The following is a 22,897-nucleotide window of genomic DNA, read 5'->3' on the forward strand; positions in this document are numbered from 1 at the left end:
ACTCATTTTCTTTTGGTTACAATACCACCTAGAACCTTCAAACTAGAAGAACTCTGCACACACTGAGAAGTAATCCTTGTATTTTTGTTCCTGGGTTGTAAAATGAAGTTGACTGGTGATAGTCCTCACTGAATAACAGGAAACAAAAGCACACTTCACTAAAATGATATCTGCAATTTCTCGCTTTATTAGCATACAGACTTGATTGAAGAGATCATTTTTCTAGTTCTTGGTGCTCCCAACAGGATTAGTAGACTAACAGCAACAGTAGAAGCAGCGGTTCATGGTTTGGGCTTCAGACATCTGCGGTAGAATGTGGACCTAGAAAAGAACTGTAAGGCACATTTAGTTGGATTGGAACTGGGCAGGACGGAATTTCCTCAGGGGAGCATTAAAGGTGATTTTTGTGCCTTTCCAGAAGAAGCTCCGTCACACGGGTGATGATCTCTGGATGCACCAGGCAGGCTAATAGGTCATTGGTGGATATTGTTGGACGTTTAGACTCCTCTGGGGAGTTTTTTGACGTTCCCGCTGCACATTCACATGGAGCTAACCCAGTGCCACATGTGTGTTTTTCCTGTTCAAAAGCAGCAGAAGTAGCCAGTGATCCCTCTGAGCTCGGAGCATAATGGTTTTGAGAGGTGGAAACATTGTTCCTGGAAGAGCTGATCCCATCATCCTCCTCGGGTGTTTCTTGTTGACAGCACACAGCTGTGAGGTGTGGCCCAAAAGGAACACTAAAGCTGGGGGGATTTTTATCCGAGTCGCTGCTTTTCAATTGTCCGCTTGAGTCCCGCTTGACTGGATGAGCGTCTCTGATGTGTGAGCTCGTTTCGGCGTGGCAGAGACCCTTCGGTCTCTGAGCGCATGCTGCCACTGCGAGGTTCAGATACTGCAAGTTCTCACTGTGGGATGCACTTCCCTCCTGCAAATGCAAAAAACAATATTAAGATTTCAAAATAGAAACTTCTATAAAAAAAAAAAAAAATCACAATTACTTCTAGAAAAGAGGCAAGGAAGGATTAAGGAACCACTCCGATCATCCTCTGATCTATTGTAAAAACGTTGTCAGTGGTCTTTTAATTAAGATTATGTCATATTTGGCCAAAAAAAACATGTCGTTTCTTAGGACATAGATTCTGCAAAGTGGCAGTAGTTCATTAGATATTTGCGTCTAAGTTGCAAGCAGGACCATTACCAGCCTGCCCCCACTTCCCATCATCCCTTTGTTTCCACTCTCTCCCTCTAGCTTACAGCCCCTCATGCATGGATGTATCTGAATGGAGTGGAGCAGGGAGCCTGGGGCTTGCCATGATCACTTCGACGTTACACCTACAACTGCATTGTTTCTGTCTACTCCTGATTCACAATGATTTGAATAAAGAAATACCATTTTAAGATTAATTTTCTTTATACATGTCCTCCGTCATCAGAATAAATCTAAAAGAACATGTTAAAAACACAATTTTCCTCAGAGTGGGTCTTTAACCTCAAACCCAGGTTTCAATGAACACTGGTTGTATTTGCAACAAATTTACAGAAAATCGACGAGAGACAAAAAGCTTAGAGAATATTGGTTCTATAAAGTATATTTCTAAAGGTTTATATTTAATTTAGCTTTAAAATAAGTGACTGAACCTCAAATATCATCATATTGGTAGGACATAATCGGTTTCAAAAGAATAAAGGGAACGTGGCCTTTTTTAAAATAGACAATTGATACATGGATTTTGAGGTTTGCATTTAGCCTTTTTTAAAGATTTAAAATCATCTGTTCCTGTTTTGTGAGGCGAGAGTGATAATCACTGTCCTGCAATAAATGATTTTTGTTAGTTTTATTTTTGATATTCTTACTTGATAAATTAAAAATCACTTGATGAAATAAAAAAAATCCTGAAGGTTTGAACTGAATATAATTTTCAAAATTACTATTAAATCTCAAACACTAAAAAAAGAAAAAAAATCCAGTATATACTATTCCTTAATTATACTTTTTTTCTCTATAAAAGTTTATTTACTTGAGTATCCAACAGCATCTCTATAGGTTTTAGTTCTTTAAAAAGGTTAATTTTTTTTTCAGGTGTGTTTAAAATAATGGTTAATTAGAAGCAGTTTTTTTTTATTTTAACTAAATCAGTTTTTAATAAGGATTTTTTTAATGCTTTGCCTTTTTGTGGAGTCACAAACAATTCATTTAAAAGTTCATCAAAAAAGTCAATTTAAAAAAAGTAAATGTTTTCATCTTATTTGGTTCATATGTTTAACCATTCTAACAGTAATGTGTAGAAATCCTGTAACATCAGAGCAACGATTTCACTTGTTCAGGCTGTTTTAGCTGCAAACAGGAGATTTCACTGCTTCTTTGGAGAACCAGTGAACTCAAATGTAGTGAACTAAAGCTCCAACTCTGCCACCTGCTGACAGTAATGGTTAAACAGACACTATGGTACATATTGATGAACATTTGGTCTTGTTGATGCAGCATGCACGACTCCACAAAATATTTAATGTTTTTTATCAGTAGGTGGGATAAAAACATGTTTTACTCTTAAAAAGAAAAGAAGAAAAAAACGTTTTTATATTGTGAAGCTGCGAGTTCCTTCCTTCATTTTCCTACACATTTTTATAATTTTGTTAAGATTGTCAAACCGACAAGACAAACACTTGAGGTGAGGCTGCTCATTTCCTCCCTATATGCTCCTCGTGTTTTCCGCTGAAGGATGACGTCCCCAGAGAGTAACAATAGGAGTTTGATGATTTGGACCCTGCAGTCATGTTACCTCTGTGGGGTTGAGCCAGCTGTCATTGTTGTCGTCACTCTCAGCAGTTTTGATAGACCAAACGACCATCTTGGTCACTGCTTCACTGACTCTGGCGAAGTCGTCCACTTCCTGCACAGAAACAGAGAGCTCAGTTAGAGGCAATGGGAACGGGGGTGGGGTTGCTCCACACCAGTAGTCCCACCCACAACTCAGAGGTGAATTTCTAATGAACTCTTGCCGCCCTGCAGAGACTATGTCCTAGAAAATGACAGGTTTATTTAATGTTTGGTAAAAATGGCATAACAGACCACTGGAATGATGGGAGATTTATTAGCATCATATCATCAGATTTGAAAGAAACCGTAATCTGGGATCGATGGAAGTGTTTGCTAACCAGCTCAATCCAGGTGTTGACGCTGACAGTGACAGGATCTACCGACTCCACATAGTGCCACCAGTGTCTGGGAACATAAAGCACCTGTGGAGAAACAAATAACAACTTAGAATTAGGTACAGAACAACTCAATCCTTTAACTTTTGTTCCCCAAATCTACAAAAAGTTAAACAAAAGAAACTACATAGGTTTACTCATCAATTTGTCTCCTATGTTTTAAAGGGTCACACAGTGGTCTGACTTCTCTTCAATCAATCAGAAGTCGTTTATTAACCTCTGTTTACATTTATGAATGGTAAACAGAATGATTATATAAGCAGAAAAAAATATTGTGGACCGGATATAAACTAAACCTTCAACCATGTAAGCAGATGCTGCAGAATAAAAATATATAATTTCTATGAAAAAGTCTATAGAGACAAGATAAAATGTCATAATAAAGAGTAAAAAATTAGCAAGGACCAATATTTACTACAATAATACTTGAAACGATTTTAAACCATTTACAACAATGTGCATGATTAAACTGTTGTTGCTGTTCCTGATAGGACATCCTCCAGTTTCTAGACAGAAACAGAACTGATGTTTCACAACAAACTTACCACTAAAGATTAAAAAAAATATGTAAAAAACTTACAGGTTTTGTTTTATTGTAAATGTAACAAGTTCAATTGTATTGAAAGAAGCTGCAACTCTTGACACAAAGCTGTGGTGTGGGTCTACAGCAGGAAATATTCAGCCGTTTAAACATTAAATTAAGACTTTTCCCAGGGTGCAGCCTTATGGATGCTGCCTCCTTGAAAAAGAGTCAATAGGGGATCTAGTTTTGATGCAGGGGAATTGCCCATAGAAACCAAATGACTAAAGTTCTGACCTGTCCAGGCTGCAGCGTGACGATGTGAGCCTGAGCAGCTTGAAATGCAGGAAACTTCTTCAGATCTGGACTCTGAACATTAACTGAGCTGAAGACGCTGGACTCTTCGTAGGGGATCCTCGTCGGGTAAAGGTTTGGAGTGTCCTCGGGAGGAAAGAGATGCCACCGCTTCCTGTGAGCACGGAAAAGAAAGGTTCAAATTGATTTATAAGTCAAAGGAGACCTTTCTGTCTTAGATTTATTTAAATAAAGTTGATTGTTTTCTTAGAAATGTTTAAAAATTGGCATTAAAAAAAAAAGTTTTGCACCTAAGGAACATTTTTGCTGGTTGATTGATCTTAAAAGTTACTATTTTCGTAACAATCAAGAAAGTCTTTTTTTAATCTCTTGAAAGGTTAAGGCATCACTCAGGACAGTCGTACGTTTCTACACCTGCTGTGTCAAAAGACAGTTTCAGCAACAATTCACCCCATTTTTGGATCAATATGAAATAAAAAGGGATCTCAAACTCAATCACCGAGAGAGGAAAAAAAGATAACGTAGAACAAATTAGGGGCTGCCTCTTCTCTTTCTGTTGTTGATTGTTGGTGCCCCATATTCATGCCCCCACACCTTTCTTCTCCAGAGCAGAAGGACAAATCGGGTTTTTCTCTATAAAGGTGGTGATCAATTTCTTTAAAACTCAGAATTCTAAAAGAATAAATCGAATTAGAGGCTGAAAAGTTTCACCTAAAAACACAGATGATTTATAATGAATCTAATCTAGCTCAAATGTAACCTAATGATTGCTGTGAAAAGCCTTATTTGAAGTGTTTTCATTCAAATTCATGAGAGAGTGGCACAAAAAAAAAAAAAAAAGATAAAACCCAATTAAAAAAGTGAGAACATATTTTTTAAATCAGACACTGACAGGAGTTGAAAACAAAAACCATTTGGTTTATCTTTACAGAAAAACTAACGGGCCTCATACCGTCCCTGAACCTGTAGAACCAGGTTGCAGCCGTAAGTGTCCATGTGGCAGGGAGTGTTGGCTCCATTGGTACCGATCCAGACAGTGCTGTCTCTTCCATTTCGGCCCTCAAAGCCAAAGTCGGACCACTTTACATCCTAAAAAAAGTTTACAAGATGAATTCCTGTTAATAGCTTTTCAATGCCACCTTAAAATGAGTTTTGTATCTATTTATATTTTCAAAGACACTGGAATGATAAAAAAAAATGTTTTTAACTGTGACAACTCTACAGAGAACTCAAAGATGAGACTGCCATCTTCTGTGAGTTAATTATACAGTTGAGCTGACCAAAACTGCTTTCTTCATAGATCACCATGGATACCAGACCATTTTGCAAAATCCCTCATGTCACAACACTAAAAGGGAGGAGGGAAGCAAACATTCCACATCATAAAAGGCATTCACACAATATGTAGATGGTATTAATATACATTGGAGTTTGTGAGGGAAAAAATGCTGGACAAGTTTGTCCTGTAAAGCAGGAATAGACAACTCCAGAATTTGAGGCCTGATGTTCTGCTTCTTCTTCTCCACCCTTCCTCACCTTTGCTGCACACACCCAGCCCAGGTGGAGTAACTCCAAAGTAATCTGGGCTTTTTACATTATAAAGTTCTTACATAATGGGATTAACGTGCACCAAAGTGGGAAGATTACCTCAAACATACCAGGCTGGTCTTCAAACAGCATGGCGATGTATTTGTAGTCAGCATAGGCCCAGTACTCTGAATAGGGGTACTTGGAGAAAGGCCCCACATCACCTTGACCCTGAGTCCAGCTGAGAAACTGAGCCATCTGGGCCTGCACATAGGAGCACTGGGTCTCAAACAGAGGAGCTGAGGAGATAAAAACAGACAATATTTTTGACAAATCAAGAGAACATTGTAGTTGATTATTTTATATAAATAAATTTGTTTTACCAGAAAAATATACATCAAAAAGTTATTTTTTCTAATAAAAAAAATATATTTATACATATATATATATATATTATTTGTAATCCATTGATACTTTAAAGTCCTACTCCAATATATTAGTCATTTTCATTGGTCTTACAATTATGATTACACAGTTTTTTTTAATTGATGTAGCTTGTCAGCACAAGTTTAAATCTTCTTTAAATTCAACACACTGTGGTAAAAATCTCGTCAGGTACAACGAATAAACACTATGAATAAAAAACAGAAGCCACCAGAGAAGCTGAAGTCATGAGATAAAACATGGTGACAACTGTCCAATCTGGGCTAAAGTTATGCCATTTGTGAGCTATTTTATCAGCTGATAGTTTACAAAAATTCCTCTTACTTTGACACTTGCAACAACAGTTATTTAAAAACATTAGGACAGACTTTCAGATGATTAATAACAAAAGATTTGTATTATCTCCTACCGTTTGTCTTCTGTTTTCTTCCGAGTCTAAATCTGACGAGTCGGTCACCAAGGCGACTTGAGAGATGCTCTGCTGTCCACAGGAGGACGGGCCAATCGCACGTCATGTTCAGAAAGACGGCAGGCTGTTGCAAGTGATGCAGAATTCTCCTGGCCTCTTCAGAGGTGAAGGGTTTGACTGTGGTCGTAGCTGCCATGATCTGCAGGGGAGCACTGCTGACGGAATGAATAATGAAGAGATAGATGATAAAACAAGGTAAAGGATTGATTAATTTACAATCATAGATCAGCCGTGACAAGCTGCAAAAACAAAGCCTTTTAATCAGTAATCCTCAAAAATCTATATCAGTTTTTCTTTAAATTAACATTATGTGGAATATTTGAGAGATCAAGTGGGCCACACAAAATATTTCTGATGTTTTTTTCCATTACACTGATGTCACTATGGGTTCTTACGGACCAATATAGATCTTTGACAAATAGAAAAACTAACGCCAGTTATTTAGACTGCTTCCACCCTGTATTTTTGAATTGTCTACTAAAAAGAACACTTTCAGTAGACTTTGCAGGATAAAAAGACATTTTACTTTGGAATTATGCCAGGTCAAAATGTCTTTTTGTTGTCCGTCTTATCTGAAAGAGTTTGATTCCTAAAGCTAGTTCTGCTTACTCAATATATAAGATCACCCTTTGTCGTGTTATAAATTTATGAGGCATTAAATATATATATATATATATATATATATATATATACTGTTACATATATATATACTGTTACAATTTATTTGTGGATCAATGACAAATATTTAGTCTTTAAGGGACTGTATTGTATCAACAACAAAAAAAAAACAATACTTTAATTCAACAGACTGGCACTCAAAATAAAATAAAAGTTATACTTTCAGAATGCCGTTTAATTTAATTTAATGCGTGCAAAAACACTTGGGACATTAAACGATATTAGGGGAGAAGAAGAAACGACACTAATATAAATTAAAATATTGTAAATATTAATGTTTGGCATAAAAATTCGAATAGATTTGCAACATGTATCTTACATTTTTTAGGTCAAACAAATCGTGCAGCTATAAGCTGCAGTTTTTATTTATCTAACTTCCGTTCTACGATCTTTACAGACTATACAAGTGTAAACAAGTAATTATGTGCAACTAAAATCGTTCCAATTTGTTTTTAACCTATGTCCACAACGAAGTCAAAAACGACTGTTTTCAAAATAAGTCTCAAGACATTTACGAGCCAATATGAGCAAACATGCATTACTGTAACTGAGGAAGAATAAAACGACTTAGATATTAATGTGAGTGATTTTTAAATCGATGGTACTCTTTTACTTCTTTGTTTACAAAACATATCTTTCACAGCATTTAGCTTCTTTGTGCTTGTAAACGCGGACTTACCTATACAGTTCCCAAACAAAACTATCTCCGTGAAGCTAGTTCAATTTAGCCTTGTGGTTTACAAGCACGCAACACGTGCAGCTGAGTCTGTTTCCGATATAAACAAAACTCACATGACTCGATCCGGAATCGATTTACATTTGTAGCATTACGCTGTGAAACTGTCTCATTTTGGTTCAGAGCAGCTTGAAAAACCCAATTCAAACCAACGCACAAGAAGAACCAAAATGGCGTCTGAAGAAGAGCAGTTTCCTCGTGCCTGAAGCAGTGATTTCCGGACATGCGCAGTGACGAAACGTGTCAGGAACTGAGGGCTGTTTTTGTTTCATCGAACTCGCGCAGTGACCGTCAATGTCTCGTCGCTGTAGAATCGTTTAACACGAATTTATTAGACTTGAAACCTAATATCGAATTATTATGGGTGCTAGTTCGAGCACCGAGGCCGAGAGGGAGCCGCTTCTTGTTCCGTCGTACGCGGGGACTAATAGCCCGGTAAACAGCAGAGTGTACGGGAGAAGATGGCTGGTTCTGACCCTGTTCTCCCTGTTGGGACTAATGCAGGGAATGATTTGGAACTTCTGGGGTCCTATTCAGAACTCTGCCGTTCAGGCCTACGGATTCTCTAATTCGGACATCGCCGTTTTGGTGCTGTGGGGCCCGGTGGGGTTCGTCCCGTGGTTATTGTTTATGTGGTTAATGGATAAAAAAGGTGAGTTTTTATTTATTTATTTATTTAACATTTTGTTCTAGGTGGCACTATTTCGGAACAAACCCACATTGACAGAGTAAACAGCTGGAGAAAGACACTTTTGTATCTTCTTTTCAATAAACTTTATTGACTTTTTTTTATTTTTAGGATGTACGTTTTAGGAACAAGTTCCACAATCAGTTCACGTCTACAAAAAATGAACAATCCACCTGACATCTGTTTTAAACATCACATTATCCTCAAAAGTTCCTTCTTCTTCTTCAAATTTTATTATTTTTGTTTTTGTCTCCTTTTATGGACTTAAGTCTTAGATCGTGGCAATCATCAAAAACACAGAAAAACAACGATTACATCAATAAAACTTCCAAAGTTATCTAAATGTACTAGCATTAAAGTAATATACATTCAAAATATTATTTACTCTTAATAAATATAGTTAAAAAAATCAAAGTTCGTTATGTTTACGTGGTAAATTACCTAAAAACGGACTTGATTATTCAGTATTAGCCTTAATGCATATTTTTTAAAATAACTTTATTTATTCTTTCCTAAGATAAATGTGAATGTATGGAAGGGTCAACTAACTTCAGGTTTTATAGGAAGATCCCTTATACTTATAAACAAATGATGGAATTTTAAGGAACTGAGCCCTTCAAGATCATTATAAAGTGACTTTCAAAGCATTTATTAACTAGGGAAATTGGATTTTCTATCGGCAAAACAGAAACCTTAAAGTGATGTCACATCAGCTTCTCACCCAGCAGGAAAAATACTTGGCGGGATATTACCTAACTCATCTTGTGATTCAGTTTAGACTGCAATTAGAAGTTGTTGGTGTTTGATTTGCCTAATCTAATCATAGATTTCCACAAAATGTTAACCTCTGTCAGTACTGGGGGAAGAATACGATTAGATAAACTCATTTGGAAATTTTTCTGATGCTAAATTTAACATATCAAACGAAATATTAAAAAAAAATTTAGGACATAATTTCTCTCTGTATGAATGGAATATCTGTTTTATTATTTGATTAAGCTACCACAGGGAACGGCATTATAACTAAGTCAGTATTAGTGGTTAAATTGATTCCACTACAGCCTCTCTAGCTGTATAGTGTGTTCATGCTGTTGAAACTTGGATAGTTCTTGGAATATTGGCAACAATTCTCCAAACTGGGCCTAAAAAAACACAGTTAATCATCTAGTCAACCAATCTGGTGTTAATGATGAATCCCCAAAGAACAGAGTTTCATCATGCCAGTCTTTTGAAACAAGCAATGTGCTGTAAGAGCTGATGACCATCAAAGGTTGCAACATAATCATTTATTCCTTGGAATTGTATGGTATCTATCCACCTCACACACTGTGACTATGTGATGTAACCTGTCTGAGGGGAAAAGCCCTTCTCCCGTCTGAGACGGCACCTCTCTCCTAAGGTAGTAACCGTTTTTGACTAACTATCCAGCTGTAAACATCTAAAGAGAGTCCTAAGGTGGAGTCAAATGAGATAGCACGAGGAAGTCGTAAAGGTGCAAAATGGGTTACGTGGTTGACACATAAAACTGCATATGCTGACAAAGTAGGAGATGATTCAGAGTTTGGATATAACTGAAATTTTGTTAACCTTCCAACACAAGCTGTTCTTGGCCAGCACCTCCATGATATGTTTGCATTTGTATTTGCATCTGTGTTAAAAAATTGAAGGCTATGTTCTTATCAATCAGAAATTAGTCCTCAATTATTAGGCCAGTCAGATCCTGTTGTGTTTTTTTCTCTGAGACTTTATTCTCACATCTTTTTTTTTTCTCACAATAAGTGTTTTTTTCTTATTTCTTTAATCAATCACCATGGCAACTGGGAGTGTTTTTTTAAACATTCACTAATACTGCTTGCTAAACTCGTAATGACAGAATGAAGGATCCACTCCGATGAAAATTGTGTTTTGGGTGTTTCTTATATGTTCTTAAAATCTTAAAATTGCATTTCTGAGTATTTCTGTCATCAAAATATTCTAAATCATGAGCAGATGAAAAATACAGTTTGAAAATGTTTATAGATGTGATGTAGAAGCTACTAAAGCAAGCCACAAGCACCCTGCTCCACTTCATTCTAGTCGACTAGATCAGGGGTCTGCAACCCATGGCTCCAGAGTCACATGTGACTCTTTGACCCCTCCATTGTGACTCTCATAGTTAAAGAAAAAATAAAAAAGATTTTCTAATTTTAAAGGTAAATAGCGAGGTAGTTTAAAAGTCATACTAAAAGGGATTTTTCAGAACCTTTATCAGTTGGAGATAATACGGCCAGAATTCATGTTTAGGGAACATGGGATTTTAAGGCAAGTTTCCTATTGTTGAAAAATTAAATGATTTTAAGTTTCTCATGGTCTAAAAAAACAGTATGGGTGACTTAGTTCTGATTTGTGAATTTCTGGCCGAAATGCAGCAACAATGGTAAAATAAAATGTTTTTTTTTCACTGCTGACATGACACTAGCTGCATTTGCTGCATTAAGATCATAAAATATGGAACAAGGGGTTTTATTTTGAAAAGATGTCATGCAAAACCCCAATAAAAGTTATAAAATCTTTCTTTTTTTTTTTTTTTTTACTTTTTTTTTCTTTATATTTTTTTAAGTTAAAGCAAAAAAAAGTATGTTCATTATAATAGCTGCACTAAAATAAAAATACATTAGCATCTTATTTTTCTTAAAGGAGACTTTGTGGGTCCTTCTGGATTGTAGTCCGTAAGAAATGGACCTGAATGACTCTTAAGTATTGAAAGTTGCAGACATCTGGACTAGATCCACGAATTTCCTTGTTTTCCTCATCTGAGTTGACATCTGGCTCAAAAGAGTACAATTGTTTAGCTCCAATATTGTTCGCTCTTTTGGTTACACAGGTAATGTTAGGTTTAGGTTGTGAGGGAGAACGTGTAAACAAAGGGATGATGAGAAGGGGGCGGGGTTACTCCCCGCCAGCAGTCCCGCCCACAACTCTAAGGCAATTTTTCTAATGAGCTACTGGCGCTCTACAGAAACTACGTCCTTTGTTTTGTTTTAGCCCAAAATGACATAATCATAATTAAAAGACCACTGGGAGCACTTTTATAATAGATCAAAAGATGATCAGAGTGGGACTTTATTAACTTAAATTTCTAAAAGCTGAAAGAAAGATGAGATCAATGTGGAGGAGGTACAAAAAATGTCAATTTTTTAACCTAATCTTCTCTTAATAGATTATTCAAAAGCCAAAATACAAATAGGAACTTCCACTATTGGCAGAACGTATAATTCTGCACATCGAGCTCAAATGATATTTTTCAAAAATTAATCTGATGAAGTTTTTGTGACTGATATCCTTTATTATTCTGTGATTCTTTACTGCTTTCAGATGCAAGTTTCCTGCTGTAAATTGACCAAGAGTAATCTAGTATTGTCTCATGTTCATTGTTAAAAAAACACAAAATAGTTTGTATTATTTTGTTGTCTTCTCTCTGCATTGTGACTGGATTCACCAAACCAACAACAGGGTTTTTTAATAATACAAAACTGTATTGCTTTTAGTTGAAAGAAAACTTTTTTCCTGATGATATAACTCTATATTTGACAACTCAAGCAGCCCAAATTTTGGCTCCTTTCCACTTTTAATAAATCCATCTGGTTTTCTGCTAAAAGATGAAAGATTTTTAAATTGGTTCCTTAACTCCCTTTTCTGACAGCCAAACACAATTATGCCCCAAAGCAATCCTAAAAATAGTCTTAACCGACTCATTCAAAATAGTTTTTAATCAGCATTTTAGCTTAATTCTGTTAAATCCATACTTTTTTAATTGAATAAAGCTCTTTTAGGTGTTGTTTAAACATATCTTCTCCACAGTGTTTAACTTGTTCCTCATACACATCTCTTAACTCCTCACAGAAGTAATTATAGGAAGGTACTTAATCGGGAATGACCCGCTCGGCTGCAGAGCAGCTCGGAAACGGAAGGTCAATTCCTTTAAATGGTTGTTAATGTCATGCTGGTGAGAGGAAGAACAAAGACTTCCATGTTTAGTAGAAAGTCGCTTTGCTCCTACCTTTGGTGTCACTCAAAAAGGAGGAACATGAAACTTTTTTTTTGCTGGCAGTTCTATTTTGTCTTAAAAGGGAATTTATGCTTCACTGCAAAAACTAAAGCATCCTAACAGTTGTTTTAGGTCTCCCTCTACAACTGTTTGAAGTCTGCCTCAGTTTGCTTTTTCTAATGGTCGTATTTGTGTTTTGTTCTCAGGTTTGCGAGCATCTCTCCTTCTGTCTGCATTCTTCATGTTGTTAGGAGCAGCCCTGCGGAGCGTTCCACTGCCAGATCTGCATCTGAGACGATGGTAAGGCTTCTGTGAGCACCAACAAACCAAAGAACAAGGGAATCCGCTTGAGGGCGTCGGAGCAGTCACCTCACTTTTTTAATCAGACGCATTAGGGAAACATTTTTATTATAAACTTGTTTATTAATTTTCTCATTTTCTGTCATGGCTCATTTAGGCTGAGCCATGTTCATTAGGTTGGAGAGCCTTGCTTTTGTCTGGTGGGTTTGTAATCAGACATGATACTGCAGTCAGATGACTCTAGATGAACTTGTTTGATCATCTTTTTGTGCCATTTAGCAGCTTCTATTTATGCTTAGCATAATTTTCTGACCAGGTGGAATATCAAATAGTATACATTTCCCAATAACAGTGACTCATTTCATTTCTGGCTGGCTTTGCTGCAAAAATTATAAATATATAACCAAAAAGCAATTTTTCTTTGTCCTGCTCAATCATCTTTTGATCTATTTTCAAAGCGTTCCAAATTTAATTCTGTTTGTGATGTTTTAGCCACAATCAATAAAGCTGTACCATTTTCTAGGACAGGGATGGGCAAACTTTCTAACTCGTGGGCCACAAAGGCTTCTAAGATGAAGGGCCAGACCAGGAGCAGATTTATTACATGTTTTGGTAATTCACCTCATAAAAGAAAGAAATAACACGAGATCTGGACCAAAACATGCCTTAATCATGATTGAAAATTACTTTAAACAGAACATTTTGGAGTTTCTATTTCAAAACTGTGGTTTTTGTTCTCATTTTAATGTCATTTTCACCAATGGGTTGGTGTCTCTCAGGGAAATCTCAAACTTAGGGAAATGCTGCATTCATGTAGTTTTGGAATAATCTAAAAAATGACCGTCCGATTTGGAAATCACACATGAATATCTGAAAAATAATAAATCTTCCAACACTGCTAGTATGCAGAATAACATTCTGTGTCAGAACAAAGATGAATTTATTTGTAGTGCGCCATCTGTGGGGAGACATCTGGAATACAGGGAAAAAAAAACCTTTATATGGGTGAACAAAATAATTTATTCCAGTTTATGCCAGATTAAATAGTTCCACCCCTGTTCGGGGACATAATTTCTGCAGAGCGGCAGGAGTTCGTTAGAAAGTCAACTCTGAGTTTTGGGTGCAACAATTGCAGCTGAGCATCCCCACCCCCACTTCCTCTCCCTGTTGCAGGGCGAACTTGTGGCCCGCCCTGTTGATTTTTTTTTTTTTTTAAGTCACAAAAAGTTATTTTTCCAACTGCTTTTCTTCGTCTGTTTGTGATTGACAACAATTTGAATAAAGAAATACTCAGAAATGCATATTTAATCTAAATTTTCTTTATATTTGTCCTCCATCATGAAAAATATGTCCTAAGAACATACTAAAAGCACAATTTTCATCAGAGTGGTTCTTTAATGTATGATTCACAATTTCACTTTACATGGTACATATATTCATAAAGTCTCCAACATTTCCTTTAGGATCCACTATGAAGTAATAGATAATTAAACATCAGAACATGAAGATATTCTTTTTAATTTGCCAGATCCAATGTGTTTGAAAACCCTTTCAAAGAGTAAACGAATCAATTCTGTTTCTTAATCTCTTTATCTCTGCGTCTCACGGGGCTGCAGACGAAAAACCATTAGCGAGGTGTAAAGATCTTTTTATTTGACCTATGGGAATGTAGGTCAAATGTAAGTAAAGGAGGAAACATTTATGAATGCAAGAAAAAGACACTCCTGACACACTTTAGATAACATTAGAGCAGTCGTGTGCATTATTGGATCTGTTTAAATCCACTTTGACCTTTCATATGAGCGCACTGCAGTATCACATGGTACTTGACATAAATGCATCATTGCAGACGGTTGACCCTGCTCTGAATCTGCTGTTATGCAACAGCCTATAAAGGCCTCACAGGCCTTCCAAGCTAAAGTAATGACATGACTGCTGAGAATTTGACTTTTAAAGTCGGTTTTTCTTTTCACGACAGAAAGAAGTTCCTGTTTTAAACAAAAATACCTCCTTTTTTCACATTGATGAACATGTAGTTTTGATTCCATCGCAGCGGCCTGGGCTTTAGTTTCCTATAGATGAGATTTTCAAGAATTTTTAAAGATAAATCTGTAATTCTGATTAATATAAAATAAAAATCAGAGGAAATGCTGGATCTGAGTTTTATAAAGATGCCAACCCTTTCTAAATGTCTTTTCTTGACCCTCAATGATCTAAACTTTAGATGTGTAATTTTGTTATGCACTTTTGAAGAAATACACACTATTTTTCTGCAATAATTATTTTTTTTCTGCTAAAACACATTTTAGTTAAACGCTACTTATCAGTGATCTCCATGTATGCAATTTTGAGTTAAAGACCTCACTCTGATCATCTTTTGGTCTATTGTAAAACCCTTTTCAGTGGTCTTTTAATTATCATTATGCGGCTTTTAGCCAAAATTCAAAAACCTGTGTGGTTTTCTTGGATGTAGTTTCTGCAAGCAACAGTAGTTCATTAGAAATTCACCTCTGAGTTGTGGGCGGGCCTGTTGACATGGAGCAAGCCCGCCCCCACTCCCCTTCACTGATCCGTCTACTCTCTTTCATGGCCCCTCACACCCCTAACCTAATATTACAGGTACAGCAATATTGGAGCTATCAGCGTACGGTTTTGAGAATCTATTTGTCTTTAAGTGGATGCATCAGAATGGAGCAGAGCAGGAAGCTTGTAGCTTTTATGTCACTGCTACACACGTTTTCCATCAATTTGAATAAATATTCATCTTAATTTAGTTTAATTTTCTTTATATATGTCCACCATCATAATAAAAATGGCACAATCACATGTTAAAAACACCCAAAACACATTTTTTTAAAATCAGTCCTGTCTGTTATTTCTAGCAATATAGCTGTCTTTCGAGTCGTCTTTATCAGCATATTTGGATCATCTTGTCTACCAGCAGAAATGACTACTCTAACGTTAAAAAGATAGCGTGTTTATTCAACAGATTCTGCACGTGATACGAAAACAGACTGTCTTAGTGTGGCAAATGTTTTTACCGTAAAGAGGAAATGAAAACTGGAAAAAGACACCCTTTTCTGTTCTACTCCGTGAAACCTGCTGAGATCAGATCATTTGATGTTAAACCAGATTCCCCAATCATATTGCATCAGTTCTAGATTTCCAGCCGGATGAAATCAAACCCGATCCGACTCCGCCTGCATCACTGAGCGCCCCTCTTTTCTTTGAGACTCTTGAGGAAAATCTGGAAATGCTCATGAGTCAGTGCTGCAACCTGTTTCCTTTTTTCTGTAATATAGTAAGCAGAATTGACCGTCACTTCTTCTAATTCACTTTTTCAAAATGAAAAGAAGATATAAAGGCAAAAAGCTATCAATAATCACACAATATATTGTAGTATGGCACATACTCGCTTAAAAAGGGTAAAAAGCAAAAAAGTATAGGTAACATGCAGTTCCATTTCTTACCAGTAGATGTCAATCTTTACTTTACAGTGCAGCAGCATCAGGCTGTAAGCTTTTGTTTAGTTGCATGCATTGTTGGACTCTCACAGATTAGCTTCTTCTCATCTATCATGCAAGCTGGAGCTCCAATAAGGAACAACTTCTTTGGTTGACGCCCAAATTAGAAATATGTGGCGTTTGAGGACATTGCGCAAAAGATCAAACACGATATTGTGGTTTCCTGCTCTCCTTTGATCATTACACATGTGGCGACAGCTGTCCAGGGTTAAAAGCATGCATGTTCCCTCAAACCCCCCCTGCAGATCTGTTTGTTTCCCCCCTACATGTCAGAGCGGAACTGGTTTCTGGTCCTGATTACCTCCTGAGGAAGCAAAGATCGCCTTTTGTTTTTGGGGGATTTTTTTTAAAGTCAAACATCTGACTAGAGAAATGTCTGATTTTAGTGATGCGAATGTGCATTGTGAAGTTTAATCAAGCACATTTGTTTCCCTTGAATAAACCATGTGATCAATGCTGTTCTCACATCAAAGAGGTCGACCTTTTACCCTTTCGTCCTCTGGCGTTTTCAGACTAAACCGTTCTCTCTGCAGCACTAACACACAGAACAATATCTTTAGTAAGTGTCAATGAGGTATATCCTGACTCAGCTGACCACTCTACAAGTGGAGCAGGCTGTTATATTACAGAGGTTGTTTTGGTGCCTTTTAGAGTGATTGCTTTGGCCCATTTTCATGAGAAAATTGCATCTGTAAGCTCCGATGGACCACAAGGACTCCGATGGTTATGCCACACTGCCGGCTAATATGCCTCATTCTCAACCGGATTCAGTCTGACAGAGTTCATCAATGCTGATAAATGATCGCTCGTCGGAAAAATATTCCTTCTCTCTTTGTCTCTTCAGCCACAGGCTCTCAAGTGACTCCTTCACCCTTATGTTATAAGTTCTCATCAACTGATGGATGACAGACTTTTTATTTGCAGCGCCCCCTCCTTTGGTCTGGAACAGTAAGTCGAGGAACTATCAAACTTTTCAAACCAAGTTTAAAAAGCTTAATTATAGCCATTTTTCTCCTCAGATTATATTCTGAAAATGAATAATTAAGCTTTATTGTAAAAACCAATATTTCTATTTCAGTGCAGCATCCAAACTCTGTTAACTAAAGACTTACAGTTGAGGAATTAATTTTGTTGTTGTGATTTTCTATCTTTGAACAGTTTCTTTTAGGTGGGAAAACCTACAAAAACAGCAAATACTTATTTTCTTCACTGTATTTCAGAAGCCTGTGTTTTTAAAGTCACATGCCACACAGGAAAAACTGTCAGAAATGTTTTATTTATTTAAAAAAAACGTTTTTTGTTTACTTGCTTGATTGGGTGGTAGTTATATATATTTAATGTATAAATAATGCTTTTAAACTGCATGAATATAGATTTTCATTGTTTTCTGTGGATTTTCTATTGCTTGTGAAAACAGAAACTCCACCTGAACTGACACTTTGCCATTACAGACACTTTTAATAACGTTGTATTTTTCCCTGAAAGGTTATTTTTTGTTTGCATGCACTAATGTGTACAGCACAGTCTAGGAAATAGACACAGAAAAAAGCACATTTGACGAATTCTCTGTCATATTTGTTGCCTCTTAATAATTCCATGCTGGATTTCAGCTGAACTTTGACAGCGTGCCCAAACACACTGTGATCCATTTAATTAGGAAAAGGTTACATTAAAAGTTTGTCACTGTGTGGATTTATTTCATCTGATTAGCTCGTTGCCCTTTGGTTTTAGACATATTCAGCTTTCGTCTTAGTTTACTTGTTGACTTTATTCAGTGTTTGCTTCTGTTAAAGACCCACTCCGATGAAAATCAAGTTTTGGGTGTTTTTAACACGTTCTTGGTGCTTTTTTGTAATGACATTTAAGAGAAAATTAAGCTTAAAAAGGCATTTCTGAGTATTTCTTTATTCAAACCGAGAGCAGGTGAAAAAATGTAGTTTGAAAAAGATCATATTTATGAAACTACATAGAAACTATAATGAAATTAGCGAGAGAGATTCTTTCCAAATTCCTGCACTGCTTACTAAATGGTGCACTATATCATGCATTTGCCATTTTCTAGAGCTGTCATAATTTAAAATTCCAAAATTGAGAGCTCTAGAAATTTCCCAGAAGTCTTTGCGAAAAGCTAGTTTGCATTGATGCTCACTAGATTGGCGAATATAGAGTACAATGCATTGTGTTTTAAACTATTTTAGTGAAGAAAATGTATTTTAGTTGAGTTTTTTTCTTCCTTTTTTTTAAATCAACCATGTTTTCATCTTCAGAACAAACTGGATTCATATATAGACTTCGTGAAATGCTTGTCTTAATTAGGTTTTAATTGGTGACGTTATGTTTGCTGTTTAAAAAATAAAAAAGTTGTGATCATGGTGTCCAAATTCCTTTTAAATTCAGGACACTATATAGTCCATTGTGATCTATTTTTTAGTTGTTAGGGAGTTGAGAGGGAATTTGAACATAGCCAGAGTGTAAACAGATGGGTAGTGGGGATGGGCTTACTCTGCACCAGTAGTCCAGACCACAACTCCTGCCACTCTGCAGAAACTATGTCCAAGAAAATAATACAGGTTTCCTGATTTTTTGCCACAAAAGCCAAACTCACAATTAAGACAACTGGGAACGCTTTTACGATAGATCAAAAGATGATTGGATTGGGAGTTTATTTCAAACAGCATCCTTTGCGAGGTTTCTGTATGCAAATGGAGTCATCTTAGATTAGGCTGAATATCGAGGGAAAACCCCAACTTTGCTCCTGGTTATTTTCACGTTGATCTTAACCTCAGAGCAGATCCTCCGTATCATAACAATGCAACAACGAATGATTATGATACCTACATCCCAAAAAGGAAATGCCCAGGAGACGGTTCTAATGCTAAAGATGGAAATTACTGCTGGTATTCTCATCTTGTGTCGTGCATAATTCGATGGAGAATGTAATGGTGTGGAATGCTGCTCTGGTTTGATCTTTCCAGCTGAGATTGAGGACGAACTTGAGAGGAGCTGTTGGCCTGTCACGCACCAACACAGACGGCTGAGTTAAAAGCCTCTGAGGTTTTGTCCTGCTGTAAATCTGAAGCACACTGAATGAGGAAAAAAAAGCTGTTCAGGTCATTTGTTGTCAAACTCTTGCTGTTAAGTTGTCACAGTCAAGGCAGCTTCTTCTGCTCTGCTGGGTCACATTCATGTGTGAAAGCCAGAGTCAGTCAGATAGAAATGGACACTGGAGACGAGGAAGATATTTAGTTTGTTAACATCTGTAAAGTTTAAGATGTGTGGAAATTAACAAAAAAGTAACAGTACATTCTAGAAACCTTTTTTTATTTTATAATGAAGATTTGAATTTAAGATGGAGGTTTGCAAAAAAAAGAAAAAGCTAATTATTTTTATGTATTTATTTTTTTTGGCATCCCTAAATCCAATTTATAATTTGTTTCTTACCCCCAGCAGGGAGTTGTGATGTTTCACAGAGGAGACTTCAAAAGCATGGCAACTAATTTCAAACCTGAGCCAATATTTTTTCTTATTTATGAAAATCAGGAAGGAGTTTTGATGAAGGAGCTAATACTCAGTGGCCGTCACCACAGGAGTGTATTCCTCTTTTATGGTAAAAAAAAAGATTAATTTAAAACAATTTTTTAAGGACAAGAAAATCATCTTCTCATCAAACTGATTCTCTATGTGGAAAGTGATGCAGTAGAAGGCTGGAGTGCCTGTTAGGTACAAGGGGGTGTAACCATCATGTCATGTTCACATTGTACCACAATTTTTAGAGTTTGAGATATTTTACACAAAATAAATAAATAAATAAAAATCTGTATGTGTTGGTTCCTGCAGGATTCCTGAAGTTAGAGGAAAAATTTTATTTTCTAAAGAAAAAAATGTTTGGGTTACTATCTGGTGCGAACCAGACAGTATCTGGTGCATATTAGATAGTAACCAGAAAAACTTTTTTAAAGAAAAAAAAAAACAGAAAGTAACCGGTACTCACCAGATAGTATCTGGTGCTCATCAAAAAGTAACCTTAAAAAATAATTAGAAAGTAACTGGTACTCACCAGATAGTGACCTAATAAAAAAATGGAAAAAATGGTGCTCACCACATAGTATTTTTTGAGCACCAGATAGTTTCTGGTGCTTTCCAGATGGTATCTGGTGCCCACCAGATAATAACTGGTGCTTGCCGATAGTAATCTGAAAAAGAAATGTGTATATATATATATAAAAAAAAAACTATCTGGTGCCAACCAGATTATAACTGGTGCGAACTAAATAGTAACCAGTGCTCACCAGTCTGGTACTCACCAGAAACTATCACCAGTTAGTAAATGGTGCGCACCAGATAGTAACTAGTGCTCACCAGATGGTATTTGGTGCTCACCAGATAGTAACCAGAAAAAATGTTTTTTTTTTTTTCTTTGATTTCAGGGGCTCCATACATAATGATAAAACATACAAAACCTTTTTTAATAGCTTGATGAAAATATAACAGAAAAACGTCCTCCTCTGTGGAGGTTCTTCCCTCGTCTGCTGTCATCCCTGTCACTCTCCCTCCTCTGTTTCTCACCTTCTCTCCTGCTCTCCCTGTTGAGACAGCTCCGGCTGCTGCGAACGCACAGCGTCTTTACTGAACACTCAGACAATCGCTCAACTGTGAGCTGTCTCTGCTGACTGACTGTCTCAATCAGACAGGTTTGGAGGGAATTGAAGCTCTTGAGGCAATCAAACGATGTCTCAGAGTGCATTTGTCTCACAGCTCGGTCACACTAAAACTTGGATTTAGGGAGGGTGTGGTTACTTTGTTACTTTGGAATTCTCACATTTGATAGAATTCATTTAAGTTTTAATTTGTTTTTATGTTTTTAGATTGAATTATTTTGAAGAGAATTTGATGTAAAGCTTTTGGTGTAGAAATCAAATAAATAAAGTGGTCTGTAAATCAACTTAAACTGATATAAATAGTATTATAGCAAATGGTATTATATAATTAAATCCATGTCTTTCATAAAATATTTGCTGTGTTAGATCTTTCTCTAAACTTAAAGTTAAGGAGCCATTCAGCTTCAGCTTCACATCTTGTTGATTTTTTACTAATTATTTAACTAAAGTGTTAAAACCGATATTTGTCGTTTTTTTTCCATTCCAGGCTGATTCACGGAGGCCAGCTTCTTAACGGTTTAGCTGGCCCGACCACCATGAGCGCAGGCCCCTACCTCTCCACCACGTGGTTTGCTCCTGATCAGAGAGCCACGGCCACGGCCATCGCCTCACTCTTCTGCTACCTGGGCGGCGCCGCCTCCTTTCTTGTGGGGCCTCTGGTTGTTCCGGCTCCCAATGTGTCCCAGACGGTGAACGGCGTGGCGGCGGCGGTCTCTGACAGCTCCATTTCCGAGAGGATCCAGCTGATTTTGTATGCAGGTAAAACAAAAGGCTCTGAAGGCGCCGACTGATAGCGCATCATTCTGACATAATGTCAGCCTCGTCAGGAGATAAAAAAGACAATCAGTCGAGGGGATTTTGCTCAAATGCATAGAGCTTCAGTCGTAGTCCTTGGAGATGTGGCTCTGAAAAATAGCTTGTTATGCTTAAGTGATTCAGAAAATTAAAACTGCAATGAAAAGAGAAGAAGCTCTGATAGATTAAGGCTGTGTTTAATCAAAAGTAGTAATGTTAATTTTTTTAATAGACAAAGCAGACATGATTGCGAATTATAAGCTTCACATTGTAAACACTGCAAAATAAAAGGTCAGATTCAAGTTTTATGGTGCAGTTGAAGCAAAAAAAATATTTTTGTGAGAAAGAGGAAAAAATAATTCATTTTTTTTGTTCTTCTGTGTCCAGCAGAACTATGCTTTCCTACTCAATGACTCTCAGATTTGCTAAAGTCCTGCTCTGATCATCTTTTGATCAATTTTAAATATTGTTCCTAGTAGTTTATCAATTACTATAATGCTGTTTTTAGAAATAAATACATAAATAAATAAATAAATAAATAGATGAATAAATAAATAAAAACTGTTGTTTACTATGACACATTTTCTGCAAATTCACTTGATTTGAGTTAGCACAGAGCAACCCCGTCCCAACTTCCCATCATCCGTCTGTTTACATGTGATTTTGCTAGCTTACAGCTATTCACGCATCCAACCTAACATTACCAGTGGAGCAAAAATATGAGCAATATAGGAGCTAAACAGCTGTCCGCCTTTGAGCTAGATATACGCTTGTACGATGAAAACAAAGACATTTATGGATCTATTTGTCCTCAAGTGGATTTATCAGAATGGAGTGGAGCAAGGAGCTTGTTGCCTGCAGATTGTAGCTTTTGCATCCCTGCTGCAAGTTTTTTCAAACTGCATTTCTGTCTGCTCCTGATTCACAATAATTAGAATAAAAAATAATCTGATCCTATTTTTTTTGCCTAATTTTCTGTTTTTATGTCCTTCATCATCAAAAA

The 22,897-nt window shown here is 36.7% G+C and overlaps 2 protein-coding genes across 4 annotated transcripts in view; one reads left to right on the forward strand and one right to left on the reverse strand.

The window, feature by feature from the left end:
* Positions 1–164: 164 nt before the first annotated feature.
* Positions 165–8,092, reverse strand: hspbap1 (hspb associated protein 1). 3 transcript variants are annotated; one of them, XM_036209559.1, is made up of 8 exons: positions 7,959–8,092; positions 6,429–6,640; positions 5,696–5,874; positions 5,001–5,137; positions 4,031–4,202; positions 3,157–3,240; positions 2,781–2,891; positions 165–925 (listed from the first exon to the last, which is right to left on the reverse strand). In XM_036209559.1, exons 2-8 carry the CDS (start codon positions 6,622–6,624, stop codon positions 392–394), a joined length of 1,413 nt encoding a protein of 470 aa, XP_036065452.1. In that variant the 5' UTR covers positions 6,625–6,640; positions 7,959–8,092; the 3' UTR covers positions 165–391. The 3 variants fall into 3 exon arrangements, with proteins under 3 accessions (XP_036065452.1, XP_036065451.1, XP_024142132.1); XM_036209558.1 differs by having other exon boundaries at positions 7,846–8,092; XM_024286364.2 differs by having other exon boundaries at positions 6,429–6,643; positions 7,846–8,092.
* Positions 8,093–8,124: 32 nt separating this feature from the next.
* The window catches only part of slc49a4 (solute carrier family 49 member 4), a 47,378-nt gene continuing 32,605 nt past the window's right edge, over positions 8,125–22,897 (forward strand). Inside the window, exons 1-3 of the mRNA XM_024286365.1 lie at positions 8,125–8,554; positions 12,824–12,917; positions 21,587–21,858. Of these exons, the coding sequence (XP_024142133.1) occupies positions 8,263–8,554; positions 12,824–12,917; positions 21,587–21,858 (658 nt within the window). The 5' untranslated portion in view covers positions 8,125–8,262. The remainder of the gene's footprint in view (positions 8,555–12,823; positions 12,918–21,586; positions 21,859–22,897) is intronic.

This window comes from Oryzias melastigma, linkage group LG21 (assembly GCF_002922805.2).
Source record: "Oryzias melastigma strain HK-1 linkage group LG21, ASM292280v2, whole genome shotgun sequence".
In the NCBI taxonomy this organism is placed as follows: Eukaryota; Metazoa; Chordata; class Actinopteri; order Beloniformes; family Adrianichthyidae; genus Oryzias; species Oryzias melastigma.